The following is a 17,441-nucleotide window of genomic DNA, read 5'->3' as shown; positions in this document are numbered from 1 at the left end:
ATAATCCACCTGCTAATTCAAGAGATGCAAGAGACATGGATTCAATCCTTGGGTCAGGAAGATCCCCTGGAAGAGGAAATGGCAGCCCACTCTACTATTCTTGCCTGAAGAATCTCAGGGACAGAGGAGCCCGGCGGGCTACAGTCTATGGGATCACAGAGAATTGGACATGATGAAGTGACTGAGTGTAGCACAGCCCAGCATACAATATATATAGCCATTGGTATGATGCTGTAAATTTATATTTATCAACCTGGAAAGGTATTGATGTTCATTTATGAATCAGAAAACACATTATTAAATAATGATGACCCAGAGAGATATTATGGGGAGGGAGGTGGGAGGGGGTTTCATGTTTGGGAACACATGTAAGAATTAAAGATTTTAAAATTAAATAAAAAAAATTAATTAAAAAAAACACATTATTAAATATACTACATAATCATATTTCATTATATTTACCAAGTATTGTGTGGTACACATATAAAAGAGAAAAAGAAAAGATGTGCAGTGGCTACCTCTGGGTGTTACGATTTGGAGTAATTTTTTTGCTATTTGTGTTTTCTAATTTTTCTGAAATAAACAGATTACTTACATAAGGACACAGACACACAGACACACAGACACACACAGACTGCAGTTTAAATACTAGAGGATTTCTAGTATCTCTGACACCCACTCTGTCTCTTATGCTCTAACGTCTAGTCCATGGCAAAGATGTTGGGTCTACCACTGTCTTCCTTGTCAGTCTGTTTCCGTTGTTTTGGCAACCAGTAACTCAATTCACAAATCATTCTTTCTCATCTGTGGTTGCAACAAGCTTCTACCTAGTCACTCTATTCCACCCTTCACCTCTCTTTCTACCCTTCAGTCTATTTACATTAACGTCCTCAAATCACAAATGTTTTCTAAAGCACAGAGTTTTCTCCCATCTCTAGATCCTGTTCGCCTTCCCATCCCCTATCCCAGATGTCTTTGATAGCTTCTTTTTGCCCTAGAAATTTCTGTGTATGCTCTTCAGTCTAGCATTGAAAGTCTTTCATGATAGAGCCAGTGTTTATTTCTTTCTGTCATACACATACCCTTGACCCAGCGAAACTTAGCTACTGTTCTCTGAACAACTCAGACTTCTCTGACTCCACTTTGGACCATCATATTCCATCAGCTTGTAATGCTGCTGCTGCTACGTCACTTCAGTCGTGTCCGACTTAGCGACCCCCTGGACTGCAGCCCACCAGGCTCCTCCGTCCATGGGATTTTCCAGGCAAGAGTAGTGGAGCTTGTAATACTACTTCCTATTAAAACTTTACTTATGATGTGTAACCCAGCCACATCCCCAGTCTCTCTGAATTCTAGATATGTCCTTTCCTACTTATGAATATCATATCATCTTTGGAATATATTTATATATTCATTCATTTATTCATATCATTTGTTGAGCATCTGCTATGTTTTAGGGGCTATCTGGATTCCCAGTTATTGAAGTAAGAAGTAATACACCTTTGTCCTTGAGCAATTAACAATCTAATACTTAACATTTTTGCTTTATTTTATGTTTACTTATGATAGTTTCCTTTTCTACCACCTCTCCCTTATCGTATATATATATGTATATATATATATATATACACACATATACACACACTGGTATATCAATGTACATTGATTGTGAATACATGAAGTGTTATTTATATCTCATAATAAAATACTCTGTTACAGTCTTAGAGAATCTAGTCAAGAATTGTATTGTGTTAGAAAGGCAGAGAGAAGAATGGAATAAAATATTTTGTTCCATAAATATATACATATGTTAGATATATGAACATATATATGTAATATATAATTATTTATTTTTTAACCATGTCACTTTTCCCTTTTCAGAGTTTTCAAAAAGTAAATTTGATTTCTAATTAGCATTGTTAACCTGTGGAGTGATGAAAACAAGTTATTTCTCCTAGTTGCTAGGGGACTTCAAGATGAGACTGATGTCCTTAAGAGACTTAAGCAAACCTTACATTCTTCTTCTAGAGAGCAAGTGATGAATTGAGTTGAGAACTCAGACTTGGTAATTTGCCCTAGAATCTGGTGATCTGAGAGTAGCTTCTTAATGGTTGTTAGCCTACGGAATTTAGGGATTTAATAGTAGTATATTGGAAACACCAATATGTTCATGACCTATGAATATGCTATGCCTCCAAGTTGTTATTTTTTTTTCTAAGTCCTTAGTGCAGTTTTCCCTCTTCACAAATCATTCATGTTAGAATTTCCCTTGGAGACTTAAGTGAAGTTCCTTACTACTATTAAGTATCTCTGTTTCGTGTTATAGTATTTGCTCTTTTTAAAATAAGGATATCAGTTGTTTTCTTTTTCTTTCCTCTCTTTTTTTTTTTTTTTTTTGAAGAAAAAAGACTGGCTAATACATTAAGGAATATTTACACAAAAGGTCTTTTCTTTTAAGGGACATAGGTAAGAAGTTACTATTTTGAAATGAATCCTTCTGTTTTCAAGGGGATTTTTAGTACAGTTGTTTTAGACCAAATCTGCTATATACATTAAAAATAAGAGGAAAGCAACCAGCTCTGTTTTAATTTTAAGAGAAATCTGTATCTGTTTAAGGAATTGTGTGTACCCATTTGGTTTGCTGTATGAGAGATCTGATACTGAAAAACTGCCTCCAAATTGGTTATGCACTTTACGCTATGTTTCAAATACAGCTGAAAACCTTGCTCTTGTCTGGTCTGAATCCTAATGGCAAATGAGATACGTTGATATTTTATTTCCCCAACTGAATTTTAAGTTCTTTGGGCAGAGAAGTCCTGGTATGTTATTTGCGCAAATTTGTGCCTTAGAGGAAATCAAAACATTTGTTGATTTGGCTTACTTAATTGTATATTATTTTGTAAAACAAATGCCTCTTTTATGATATGAATCATTTTGTCTTATCAGTATGCATTTTCATATAGTGGTCTAAGAAATTCGTTTGAAGACACATACATAGAGTGGAATCTTATTTGTTGAAGGTGGATAGAATATAATTTTTGATGAATTATTTTTTATTGTTCAGAAGAGTTTATTTGTGGAAACTTTATATATTTTAGTGAAATTTACATTCAGAATGTTTTAGTATTTACATAGATCTTTCAGGCTTCCCTGGTGGCTCAGAGGTTAAAGCGTCTGCCTCCAATGCAGGAGACCCGGGTTCGATCCCTGGGTCGGGAAGATCCCCTGGAGAAGGAAATGGTAACCCACTCCAGTATTCTTGCCTGGAGAATCCCATGGACGGAGAAGCCTGGTAGGCTACAGTCCACGGGGTCGCAAAAAGTCGGACATGACTGGGCGACTTGACCTTCATCTTCAGTAACTGTTAGAGAAATTTGGTTTCCTGTCTACAATGCTGAATATTCTAAATATAGGAAAGAAAAAAATGACAAATGAAAGAGCTAAAGTGCAGAGTTTCCTCTCCTTTGTCTATTCTTTGAGATGAGACATCATAAAATACCTTTCTTAGCTTTTGCAGTGTAGCTGTTTCTTTTCAGATCTATATTAGTGTGGAAGTTCAGCTCAAAGGGAGAAACTGCCTGATGTCTTACTTAATCCTATGCCTCTAGGAGTTGTTCTCTCTTTTCTGAAGTTATACACTGGCAAAACTACTGTCATTGCCCTTGCTTTTTGCCTTTGCTTCACATTTACTTTTTGACAGGCTTAAATAATGGCTAAAATGGTTGAAGTGATTTATGCCTGTAGACTGATGTCTTCATTTGCTCGCTTCACATTCCATTTTTTTTTTTTTTTTACTAATTGTCTGGTGCACACCTAGTGCAGGTGCATTTTATTAGAGAGTATATTCCCTCTAAATGCTGTTCCTAAGCTGAAAGAAATGGGCCATAATCATATAAAAATAAAGTGTCTCTTTGTGGAATTTACAAGAAATGGAATGTCCTTATTCCTGAGCCATAGAACATAAGGGTCCTTTTTTTTTTTCTCTCTCTCTCTGTAAGATTGCTCTTTATACTAATGTTGATTAAGTGAGTCACACCAACAGCTGTTGTGACAGAGAGGAAAATGAATGAGTCTCCTGAAAATCTCAGTTGAAAGGAGTAAATCTCTTGAAGTTTCTAGTTAGCTACAATTTTCTTTTCCTGTTGAGACAGGAAAGATTGGTTCCCAGTCTCTACAGATGGCTTCACTCCTAGTTCATAAAATTGCAATTAATAATGGTGAGCTAAGATCATTCTGGATTTGATGTACTGCTCTATCATCATTGAAAAAGAGTCTTTAAATCTGCTGTTTAACAACTTATAGGGACTTTGCACTGATTAATTCATCTGGTTATAGTCTCATGGGCTGACATGGCATCTTCTAGGCCTTCCATTCCATTGGGATCAACATCATCATTTTATAAGAAATGAACTTACTTCTTTATAGGCTTAGTTGGAGAGAAATTTCAACCGTCAGCTGTAGGATATGCCACGGGAATTTAATTTGTTGACCTATGAGAACACAGAAGATCTCATCTTTTACTGAACATTCTCCACATAAAATAAGGTTATCAGAGAATCAAAATGGTTCTGACATTTGAACTTTAAGTAGAAGGCCAATACATTTAAAGTAAGTACGGTCCTTCCTGAAATGTTCAGCGTTCCAACAACAGCACATGTCAGGCTCTTAAAAAAATATCATCCCTTATAGAGCAAAGCACTGAAAATTTGATAGTGGGTACCAGCCCTTAGAGTGCACTTTATTTGGAAGCCACGTAGCATTTGTTCTTCTTCCATTCCGGTGTCAGAGCACTGAATTTCCTCTGAAGAAGCATCTCTCCCCCATTATGTGTAGCCCTGTGGTGCTGTCAGTCAAAGTACTCTTCCTTGCCTCGCCAGGATGGGGACTCGTAGCCAAATCGATAGAGCTTTCTTCCTTGAGATTCGAAGTCTTGAATACAGAGGGAGGAAAGGGCAGGAAAAGTGTGTGAAGCTCATGTTTTAGGAGTTAAATCTTGACATCTGGATCACCAGAGTTAGATTACTCCCTGCCCACTCTGGACCTGAATTTTCTTTGTAGACTGCAGAACAACTCTCAGACTTCCAATAAATTCCACTTTTCATTAATTTCACTAGAAAAAGTATCTGTTACTTTCCTCTTAAAAACTATGTGATGATTAATTTTATGTGCCAACTTGGCTGGGCTAAGGAATACCCAGGGAGCTGGTAAAATGCTATTTCTGGGTGTGTCCATGTGGTTGTTTGAGGGACTAGATTAGCACTTGAACTGAGAGTCTAATTAAAGGGAATATCTTTCCAGAGTGAGTTTAGGGCTAAATAGAATGAAAAGAAAGAGGGAAAGCAGATTTGCTCTCTCCACTGGAGCTAGGACATCCATTTCCTGCCCTTGGACATCAGCTCTTCTGGTTCTCAGAACTTCTTACTTGCACCAGGGTTAACACCACTGGCTCTCAGAAGTTGAGGCTTTAGCCTGGAGCTACACTACTGGCTTTCCTGAGCCTCCTGAGCAGACCATGGGATGACCCAGCCTCCATAAGTGTGTAAGCCAGTCCCCCATAATAAATCCTCTATTATCTGTCCATCCATCCATCCATCCATCCATCCATCCATCCATCCATCCATCCATGTTCTACCTATCTATCCATTGATCTATGTTCTATCTGTCCATCTTATTTTTATTTCCTATTGGTTCTGATTCTCTGGAGAACCCTGATTAATACAAACTATGAAAGCTTCATTTTATAGTTGTGATATTTTGAAAGTAGTACATTATCCTTTGATTTGTTGTTGTTTTTCAGCTAAGTCATGTCCAACTCTGTGACCCCTATGGTCTGTAGCATGCCAGGCTCCTCTGTCCTGGAATTTGCTCACATTCATGTCCATTGAGTTGGTGATGCCATCTAACCACCTCATCCTCTGCACCCGCTTCTCCTTTTTTGTTAGTCCTTACTTAGTTTTCATTTGAGGATAAAATGCAGTGAGATATATTTTAATACAAGTTAAAATAAGTCTCTAGTAGGCATTTCCAGGGTAGACAGTTTATTGAAATCAAAGATGCTGACCAAGGTCCACAAAAGCTTCAAGGCTCCGTTCCTGGGCAAACTCCCCATGCTTATCAAATGCCAACCTTCCTTCGGGTCAAGATGCTCCAGCCCCTCTTATTTTCATTCACTTTTTGGAACATGACATGTTCTTTCCCACCTTAACCCTTCTACTTGAAGTGGTATTTCATTTCCTGTATTCTGCCATCAGCAGATGCTTTCTCAATCTTCAGGCCTAAATCAAAATCTCTAGCCAACCTCCCTGTCAGCGTTACTTAAAGTAGACAGCTGATCTCATGTATGCTATTGCCCAATTTATATTCTTCATGGGATGTCACCATTTCACATTTAATGGGACCCACCCAAATCTTCTGATTCCTCCATCTCCAGCCACTTTTTCTCTTATTCTTCATGCATCATTATCATCATGCATGTTCTCAAGCCAGGAGTTAACTTTGCCTCCTTTCCTTCTCTTGCCTCACACCAGAGCACCAGCCAGTTCAATCAGTTCTATCTCCAAAATAGATCCTGAATTCTATACTACCTCTTTCACCTTCACAGTTTTAGCCTGTCTCGTTTATCATCTTTTGCTTGGTCAGTTGCAGGGTCTTCTGTTTTATTTCTGCATATGCATATATTCTTTACCACATCCAGTATAAATAGTTGCTTTTATCCCCTACGTAGAATCTCCAGTGACTCCTAATTCAGATTAGGGAAAAACATTAAATTCCTGCCTATGGCCAGCAAATGTTCAACATTATTTATGACTTAAACATGTTTCTCCCCCTTCCCTTCCTTACTCCCTCCCTCCCTTATTTCCTTTATTCTTTCTTCCCTTTCTTCCTTCTCATCCAGTCATTCTGAACCATACTATCATTACAAAGACTCTTTTGCCTGTTGGAATGCTCTTCCCAGACTTTTGGACAGCTGGCTTCTTCTTGTTATTTAAATTTTAGGTCAGTAATTTTTCATTCAAAACTTCTCTGATGGTTGCTTCTGAAAGATAGTTCCCATGCCAGTCTCTTTCATATCATCTTGTTTTAACACTTCAAAATAATTACCTTGTGAAATGATCTTGTGCTTGTTTACTTCTTTAAGAGCATATTTTCACATCTAATTTCTCCTTTCACCTCTGGTTAAAAATAAAACAACATTCTCTTTGACTGTTACCTTCTCCTTACCTGTGTTTTGGTTATTAGGTAACACATGTTCACAAGTCCATGGAGACTACGGAAATAAGAGCTAATGATTCTATTTCCTATGTGCACATAATAAAAGGAAATCAAGATACACTATTGGTGCACATAAACAATTTCAAATAGACATTAGTGTTGCTTAATTTTAAAGCTAGACACACAAAAAGTAGCCCCTTTAAAAATGAGAATTATCTGAGTGAGAGAATTAGCATGGATTAATATTTCGTCATTATAATAAAGCACTTAAATACATGAGTTCCTTGAGGGCAGAACCTGTGGCATTTTCATTTTTTGACATCTTTGTTTCTTCGCCTAATATATTATCTGCAAGTTCAAGAGGAGTCTCTTCAAATGCTTGCTGAATTGTATAAAAACGCATTTTGAAATTGTCTTAATGCTCATGATCTGAAATTATTTTTGAGCAAATGAAGTGAATTGTCTTCACTTAGAATTTAGGGAAGTTTAGTGAATTTATGAATGTCAGTACATGTAAGATTTATACTTTCTCCATCTCATTTGCAAACAGACCTTAATGGAAATGAGATGGGATTCTTGTGTTATGGACTTCAAGTTTTGGATTATATTGAGAAGGGAATTTGTGGAACATGGCTTTTTGAATTTCTTGGATATTTTCCAATATCTAGAATTATTGGTCTCTAATCACTTTATGGGAACTAGATGGGAAAACAGTGGACTTTATTTTTTTGGGCTCCAAAATCACTGCAGATGGTGACTGCAGCCATGAAATTAAAAGACACTTACTCCTTGGAAGAAAAGTTATGACCAACCTAAAGACAGCATATTAAAAAGCAGAGACATTATTTTGCTGATTAAGGTCCATCTAATCAAGGCAATGGTTTTTCCTGTGGTCATGTATGGAGGTGAGAGTTGGACTGTGAAGAAGGCTGAGTGCCGAAGAATTGATGCTTTTGAACTGTGGTGTTGGAGAAGACTCTTGAGAGTCCCTTGGACTGCAAGGAGATCCAACCAGTCCATTCTGAAGGAGATCAACCCTGGGATTTCTTTGGAAGGAATGATGCTAAAGCTGAAACTCCAGTACTTTGGCCACCTTGTGCAAAGTGTTGACTCATTGGAAAAGACTCTGATGCTGGGAGGGATTGGGGGCAGGAGGAGAAGGGGACGACAGAGAATGAGATGGCTGGATGGCATCACCGACTCAATGAACATGAGTATGGGTAAACTCTGGGAGTTGGTGATGGACAGGGAGGCCTGGCGTGCTGCGATTCATGGGGTTGCAAAGAGTCGGACACGACTGAGCGACTGAACTGAACTGAACTGAATGTTCATGAACTCTGATTAAATGATCACACTGTATTCAAGCTGCCAGCTCTCTATATTGATACTAAAACTTAGGGACGTTTTCTTTAAAATATATCTAAATAATGATTTTGAAATCATCAAAGATTATAGTCACTATGTGACTGCTTATAGAGAAAGTATCTATAGTTCAGAATAACCTGCAGAACTTTCATATCTTTTCTTCCTGGCATTTTTAGAAGTGAAAGCCAAACTTGTTCATTTCCCTCCTCCTCCACCCTTGCCTTTAAGAAAAAAACTATTTTCTATAATATGAACTTTCCCTGGGTGGCCCCACCCAGTGTAGCAGCTGTGGAACTGAGTCAGCATCATGTCAGAAGTATAAAACTCTATGCCTTGTATGTTGAGGACACATTTGTAACTTGGGATAATTTTATTCTTCTATTTATTACACCCACAGAGAGACTGCTTTATGAAACCAATCACGGAGAGCTAGTCTTCCGAAAGACAAACAGTTTTATTTCAATGTTCTTAATTTTATGTTTTTAAGTCAAACGTTTGTTTTAACTTTGTGTGTGTGTATATATATATCACATATACATATATAAAGAGAGTAATATTTATGGAAAACCAGTTTTCAGGAAATTGTAATAGATTTTGTTGAGAGATACAAGCTTTTAGAATAGAATTACAAACTGGTAGCCCTTGAGCTGAGCTAGACTCACAGAATCTGGTTTATTTGTCCTGCATGGTATTTTCTTGTAACTATTGCTGTTCATTATTAGTTAACCTTTAGAATTCAGGCGATGTCATATAGAAATCCAGTTCTCCTGAAAAATCAGGAGACACTCCAGGAAATTGTGTGCAGTTCAAACACTGGCGATGCTGTGATTTTAAACTGCAAATGGCAACAATTTAAAGGCTCCCATCCCTTCATTTCGCTGTTTCTCTTCCGTATCAAATGATGTAAGGAGGAAGCACTGAAATGGTTACCCAGAATGCTCCCTGGCTTAATGGAGTATTACATGCTATCTTATTCCACCTGTAATTTTCCCCCCCAATTTCTATGTTATATCAATTTTTCCTTCATAACATTTTTCACATTTGGGCCTATTTTCTTCTTCTCCTTGTTATGACTTTTATGCCAGTCATGTGGCCCTCTTGTCTAGGGTGTTGAGTGCATTGCTGGCTTAGCTATCATCATCCATCTTGCCTTAAACTTTCCTCTGCCTGTCCCATGCCAGTTTGTACTCTAGTTACAGATGTGTATGCCCAAATCACAGTTCAGTATGTTGGTCCCTGACCTCAGACCTGCCTGCACTGACAACTTATAAACCCATGTTCAACTACTTATACTTGGCACTCCATCTTTTTGTCTTCCCTTTCTTGTGTTAACCCATACGCAGATAACTAGCCAACATGCCCATTTCCCTGTCACCAAAGTGGGTATTGCATCATGCAGCCTCTGATGCTTTTACTCCTGACATTCACTCCTTCTCTCCCTCTGTGCAAATAGCTCATGGCCATCTTCAAGACTGGCCTTTCAAGACCATCTTGGCCCACAGTTACACAGGACAGCTCATCTTGCTGGGTGCATATTTCACAATCATATTTTGTTTCTCTTGTTGTCTTAAAACAGGTTTTCTCTGAGTATGGTCCCTGAGCGTGTTACTTCATGTTACTTGCTCTTAAACATTTATATCCTCTCTCCATCTATATCCTGCTGAATTCCTTAAGTTGGGAGTCAGGAATTTGATCAATCTAAAATTTGAGAAGTCAGGAGTTCAAAGGCTTTAGTGATACAAGATTGCCTGGTAGTTTGATAGAAGATGAAACTAGATTCAGTTAGTTTTATTCTGAATACATTTTCAGGTTTATTGATGTGTTTCTTAAGCACTGTTTACCCTAATTGTTAGTAAAAAGCTCTGGATGTTGCTTCAACCAACCCTTTGAGAGAAGTAGAAAGCAAAGAACCTTTTCACCTTTCAGGCCAAAGCAGGACAATTAGGTAAAATTCTCGACTGCAGGACTGTGTTTCTTTCTTTCCTCCTTTCTTTCTTTTTTTTTTTTTTTATTAAAATGTGTGCTATTATGCTCATGCCTTGTCTCTGTTGATACTGTTAATAAACGTAAATCAAATTGGGTGCACCAAATGAATGTTTGAAGATGAAAAGTTAGAAAGAGTATCAGTACTTAGGTTGGAAGTGATGATGTGACTCTTCTTGGTTCCATGCTCACTCCGAGGTCAGGTGCCGTGGTAACTGGTTTATGTAGATAAACCCAGTGAGCATTTGGTCCTAATCAGGCAGTGCTGTGATTCCCTATATTTTAACCATGGAGAGTATTCAGCTGGAGTTTCAGAGGGAGGCAAGAGACACTGTGATGGGAGAAGCAATTAATTTGTTATTCATAAAGAAGGTTTTGAACAACTTTCAGATCACTACAGTCATCCCTCCCTATCCATGGGTTCTGAATCTGCAGATACAGAGGGCTGACTCCCCATACCATCTGATATGAGACTTAAGCATCTTTGGAGTTGGTATCCACAGGGGGTAATGGAGCCAGTCCCCTGGTGAATACTGAAGGATTACTTTATTTATTTTTCTTTTTTAAGGGGGAAGGGGTTTTAATAAATTACAAACAGCCCTAAAATATGGCAGAGTAGAAGGACGTGCACTCATCTTTTCCTGTGAAAACCCCCAAATTGCAAGTAACCGCTAAACAACCATCAACAGGAGAGTGTTGGGTCCCACCAAAAAAGATGCCAACATCCAAGGACAAAGGAGAAGTCCCAGTAGACAGTAGGAGGGACGAAATCATGTTTAGAATCAAACCCTATACCCACCAGAGATGCTCAGAGGGCTCAAACAAAACCTTGTGCACACAAGGACCCAGGGAACTCACAAGACACTGAGCCAAACCTACCTTTGAGTGTTTGAGTGTCTCCTGTAGAGGCATGAGTTAGCAGTGGCCTGCCACGGGGACAGGCACTCAGGCTGCAGCAGACCTGGAAGGTACGATGTGTGAACTCCGCTACAGAGCCATCAAGCAAACAAACTACAAACTGGAAAATAATTATCCCAAAGAAGTTCTTGCACTGTTGTTAAAGTTCTAGCACCCACAGCAGAATTCCCAACCTGGGGAACCGGCAAAGGGACTGAGAACCCCCAGGGAATTTGACTTTGAAGGCCAGTGGGATTTGATTACAGAACTTATATAGGACTAGGGAAACAGACTCTTGGAGGGCACAAACAAAATCTTGTGTGCACCCAGGAGAAAGGAGCAGTGACCCCATAAGAGACTGAGCCAGACATGCCTATGGGTGTCCAGGAGTCTCCAGCAGAGGTGTGGGTCAACAGTGCCTTCCATGAGGTTAGGGCCACTGAGCACAACAGTCCTGGCATAAGTCCTTCTGAAGGAGGTCACTGTTACCAGCATTACCACTAGCATAGTTTGGCCTCCGGTCAAAGTACAGGGAGGGAACACAGACCTACCCATCAACAGAAAATTTGATTAAATATTTACTGAGTTTGGCCCTGTCCATCAGAGCAAATCCCAGAGTCCCCCACAGCCAGCCCCTCCTATCGGGAAGCTTCCACAAGCCTCTAAGGAGCCATCTAAGGAGCCATCAGAGGGCAGATAGAATGGAAACCACAATTATAGAAAACTAACCAAACTGATCATTTGGATCACAGCCTTGTCCAACTCAATGAAACTATGAGCCATGTCATGTACGGCCACCCAAGACAGACATGTCAAGGTGGAGAGTTATGACAAAACATGGTCCACTGGAGAAGGGAAGAGCAAGCCACTTTAGTAACCTTGCCTTGAGAACCCCATGAACAGTTTGAAAAAGCAAATAGATATGACACTGAAAGATAAACTCCCCAGGTTGGTAGGTGCCCAATATGCTACTGGAGATCAGTGGAGAAATAGCTCCAGAAAGAATGAAGAGGCTAAGCCAAAATGAAAACAATCCCCAGCTGTGGATGTGACTGGTGATGGAAGTAAAGTCTGATACTGTAAAGAACAATACTGCATAGGAACCTGGAATGTTAGGTCCATGAATCAAGGCAAATTGGAAGTGGTCAAACAGAAGACGGCAAGAGTGAACATTCACATTTTAGGGATCAGTGAACTAAAATGGACTGGAGTGGGTGAATTTAACTCAGGTGACCATTATATCTACTACGCTGGGAAACAATCCCTTAGAAGAAATGGAGTAACCATCATAGTCAACAAAAGAGTCCAAAGTGCAGAACTTGGGTGCAATCTCAAATACAACAAAATGATCTCTTTTGGTTTCCAAGGCAAACCATTCAATATCACAGTAATCCAATTCTATGCTCCAACCAGTAATGCTGAAGAAGCTGATGTTGAATGCTCCTATGAAGACCTACAAGGCCTTCGAGAACTAACACCCCAAAAAGATGTCCTTTACATTATAGGGGACTGAATGCAAAAGTAGGAAGTCAAGAAATACCTGGAGTAACAGGCAAATTTGGCCTTGGAGTACAGAATGAAGCAGGGCAAAGGCTAATAGAGTTTTGCCAAGAGAATGCACTGGTCAAAACAAACACCCTCTTCCAACAACACAAGAGAAGACTCTACACATGGACATCACCAGATGGTCAATACCAAAATCAGATTGATTATATTCTTTGCAGCCAAAGATTGAGAAGCTATATACTGTCAGCAAAAACAAGACCAGGAGCTGACTGTGGCTTCGATCATGAACTCCTTATTGCCAAATTCAGACTGAAATTGAAGAAAGTGGGGGAAACCACTAGACCATTCAATTATGACCTAAATCAAATCCCTTACAATTATACAGTGGAAATGCGAAATAGATTCAAGGGATTAGATCTGATAGACAGAGTACCTGATGAACTATGGATGGAGGTTCGTGACACTGTACAGGAGGGAGGGATCAAGACCATCCCCAAAGGAAAAAAAAATGTAAAAAGATAAAATGCATGTCTGAGGAGCATTTTACAAATAGCTGTGAAAAGAAGAGAAGTGAAAGGCAAAGGAGAAAAGAAAACATATACCCATTTGAATCCAGAGTTCCAAAGAATAGCAAGGAGAGATAAGAAAGCCTTCCTCAATGATCAATTCAAAGAAATAGAGGAAAACAACAGAATGGGAAAGACTAGGAAATGGCTACCCACTCCAGTATTCTTGCCTGGGAAATCCCATGGACTGAGGAGCCTGGTGGGCTACAGTCCATGGGATTGCCAAAGAGTTGGACATGACTTAGAGACTAAATATTAACACGAATTTTTCAGTTTCTGTTATGTGAGTATTATAAGAAGCTAAATAAATAAAAGCATTTTTTTGTGATTAAAAAAACGATCTAGTTTCTCTGAGCCTCTGTCTTTTAATCTGGAAAATGGACCAATACTACAGCACACCAAATGGTTACAGGGACAAAAGGAAGGAATTTACATGAAATCCTGTGAGAGAAACAATGGCAGGAATGACTGAGGCATGCAAGAAGGACCTCCATGTTTGCTGCCTGTGCTGAACTTTGACTGAACATGGAAAAATAAAGCAACTGAATAGTTGGCTGAGTTGCCAGAAGGAAAGAATAATGCTGAGAACTGGGCTTTTTGTGGACTAAGGAAATCCCACCTACCCCCAGTAAAGGATAAGTAAGCTCGATAGCTGAGTCATGTGTGGAACAGATTTACTCTCCTGTCCAGACTTCAGTCACCAGCTTGTGTAGCCTGCACGATCTTCCTCTTTTCCACATAACCCCTCTGCCCATTTTCTCCGATCAGACACTATTCTGGTTTCCTCCCAAATCTGTGATCCCCAAACTGCAGTTCTAAGATCCCAGATAAACTGCCTTGTTGCCTCTTTATAGAGGTCCATTCTGTTGACAGTGCTATAAAAACATATAGCACTTAGCGTGGTGCTCATTGTTCAAACTATGAATCAGAATCTCAAAAAATAATTATCTGATTTTGAACCATATTTTAAAGAGGGGATAAAAGACATAAAATAATGGCCTATCTTCCCCATAATTTCACAAGCTAGATGTTATACTCCTTGGCTAAGGAATCCAAAGCTCAGAGAGGTTAAGTAAGAGCATAGTCACCAGCTAGCAAACAACTGAGCAGAAAAATTATAACTTCACCTGCCTGACTTCAAATCCTCTACTATTGCCACTGTACCAGTCTATTTCTTTTTTGATAAGACAACATATTAACTTTTTCTTAACATTAAATGAAAAGACATTTATGTTAAAAAAACTAACTCCTCCTGATAATTCACAATTAATGAAATAAAGTAAACATAATTTGAGTGTAGCTTAAATTGTGTCCAAATGGGATAAAACAGGTCACCTGGGAAATTAGATTTTGTAGAATACAATAATTAAATCCTAAGTTTTACTTCATGGAGACATTTTTTTTAAAACAAAAATTTTCAGGAAGCAATTGACTGGTCTATCAATTTTGTCGTTATTTCTCTATGATACATCTATAGCATGGAGCAGCTGAAGCAAAACAAAATAAGAAAAACTTCCCTATAAGTAGCAGTAAAGAACTCCTCTGTCTTGGTGGGTTTGGTCTTCCCAACAAAAACACAGAAGGATTTTTAGCCTGAGTTCAGTTTTTGTTTTTTACTTCTGTTTTTTTTTTTTTTTCAAGTTTGTATTTAGAAGATTATTTAATTAAAAGAAAAAAAAAGATTTCTTAGCTCTGTGGCTTTTGGAAAGAAATGATTCTGAGAATACTTCATGTCTGTACCCACTTTTATCCTGAAATGAAGTCTTCACTAGAGATGAGTCCCAGCTATTAAATTTGATTATGGGGCCCTGGGGCAGAAGGATAATCTTTTTTTAAAAAAGTGAACAGTTGAAAAATGACAGTGATGGTAAAGAGCAATTAAGAATAAGAGTGGATGGAGGATGTATATGTGAAAGTGAAGGTGTTGATTTAAACACTTTAGGAAAGTTTTTGAGCACAAATCATGTCCTGACAAGTGACTTAAACATCTTTTCTTTGAAACACAGTGAAAGGTGGTAGTTAAATTTATTTGCTGAGGAGTCACACGGTCTGGGATCAAATCCCAGCTCTGTCACTTCCTAATTTTGTAATTTTAGGTAATTTACTTAAACTCTTTGAGATTCTGTTTTCTCACCTGAATATTAGGAGTAATTAGTGCTTTATAAGGTTGTTTTGATGATTCAGCATAATCACTAATGCACATTGTCGTTGTGTCTGATGTAATAATGATGATGATGTTTGATGTTATAGAACTTACTTGACATATATATTAAAGTCTCCTGTGACCTTAGAAAACAGTTTTGAGGAATGGCAACTACTTAAGAGCCATCTTTTTACAATTGAATAGATCCAGGAAATTGTGTAAAAGAGACAACTTATTTATTTAAATAAAATATCAAATCAGTTTCCTTTAAGAAACATTAAAGGTATTCATAAAAAGAAAAGAATGTGAAATAAAGCCTTCTAGTAAATAATCATGAGTTTATACGTGTTTTCGAAAGTGCACCAATTTGTACTCCTCCTAGGAGGACTTATCGATTTGTGTGTGTATTTCAAGCAGGCATCTTACGCACACAGTGCTTGTGGCCGACAGCACTCTCCCCTGGGAAGGTGGCTCTGTAACTGCAGTGAATGACAATTCTATTTGTAGACATGACTTCCTACAGCCTGCACTCCTTTCTGTGATTATTATTTAAAAAATACTTGTCCTCAAATGAGTTCATCTTCCTGGGTACAAAGGAGAAAATTCTTTAGCACAACAAGAACCTTATAGGTAACGTGTATCTGAATTGGAAGAGTATATTCCCCTACTCATAAAATCATCTAAGTGTCCTGCAGCCTATGAAATGCAAAAAACATTTCAATACTAAACACCCTCAATCTACCACTTAGGCCAAAGAAAAAAAGAGAGAGAGAAAGAAACAGAAAATCAGAAGAATTAATATCATTTGAACTGCAGGACAGTTTTCCTCATTCTGCCCACTCTTTTTTGCTTATAAACGAAAGCACAATTTTCACATTGATAGAAAATCAACAGTAAGAGAACTTACCTTCCTTCAACCAAGAAATGTTATTTTTGTCATTTTCAAAATGCTTAGCTGTTCTGACTTTTATCTTTTCCAGCTCAGTTTCTGACATCTAAGTGGAAACAGAATTGATGATATAAAAAATTCATTAAGAACCCAAATTTATAACATGGAACCTTATATTTAGAGACGACTGCCATATTATAGGAACATTTTATCTCTGTAGTTTTTCAGCTCCCTGTCTGATGTTAAATTTTATATTTTATCCACATGTAGTATTTTACAACACTACACTGAAAATGAAACTTTAGAAGATATTTCACTTTCAGCAGTCAAGATTGCTGTAAGCTCTGATTTCTGAATACAAAAGAAAAACAGATGAACAACTAGCCTCCGATTTGTCAAAATCAAAACATACAGTGCTGTTTCAATGTTTTTCTTAATGGTCTAGACAAAAGCATGCTTCAAAGAGATACACAAAGATAGAAAGGCTAAGAAACACAGAAGGACCTTTTTAGCAGTGTGGTGGATGGAATGAGAGCCCTATGACCTCAGCCAGGCCACACTGAGCTTCCTGAAGGTGTTGAGATCTAGTAGGCATCCTTAGTGCACTGCACTTGACTTCCTCCCAGACTTGGTCACAGTGAGCTAGGATGCTCCGCTTGCATCAGCACCTCTGTGTCCTTACCTGTGTGTTCCCAAGGGAGGAGGCCCAAGGCGAGGGATGGGGAAGCAGCGTGGCAATGCTCTGGACAGCCTCCCTTGTCGTCTCTCGATGTCCAGCATTCCTCTGCCCTGCCAGAAGTGAGCGAAGAAGCAAATACGCTCCCTCTCTGGGTGGTGCTAGATTTGTATTGCTGCCAGAAGCATCCAACTTGCGGCTGAG

The 17,441-nt window shown here is 38.5% G+C and overlaps 1 protein-coding gene and 1 non-coding gene across 3 annotated transcripts in view; one reads left to right on the top strand and one right to left on the bottom strand.

Annotated features, from left to right (window-relative positions):
• The window catches only part of MDFIC2 (MyoD family inhibitor domain containing 2), a 113,888-nt gene extending 97,221 nt beyond the window's left edge, over nucleotides 1–16,667 (bottom strand). For both annotated transcript variants that reach the window (XM_068981636.1, XM_068981637.1), the window contains exon 1: nucleotides 16,580–16,667. In XM_068981636.1, coding sequence (XP_068837737.1) covers nucleotides 16,580–16,667 — 88 coding nt within the window. The remainder of the gene's footprint in view (nucleotides 1–16,579) is intronic.
• TRNAW-CCA (transfer RNA tryptophan (anticodon CCA)) lies at nucleotides 3,148–3,219 on the top strand. Its single transcript has one exon. It is a non-coding gene; the product is annotated as a tRNA-Trp (tRNA).
• Nucleotides 16,668–17,441: the final 774 nt, after the last annotated feature.

Source organism: Capricornis sumatraensis, chromosome 10 (genome assembly GCF_032405125.1).
Source record: "Capricornis sumatraensis isolate serow.1 chromosome 10, serow.2, whole genome shotgun sequence".
Lineage (NCBI taxonomy): Eukaryota > Metazoa > Chordata > Mammalia > Artiodactyla > Bovidae > Capricornis > Capricornis sumatraensis.
The sequence above is the reverse complement of the archived record's forward strand: the minus strand, read 5'-3'. Positions and strand labels throughout refer to the sequence as shown.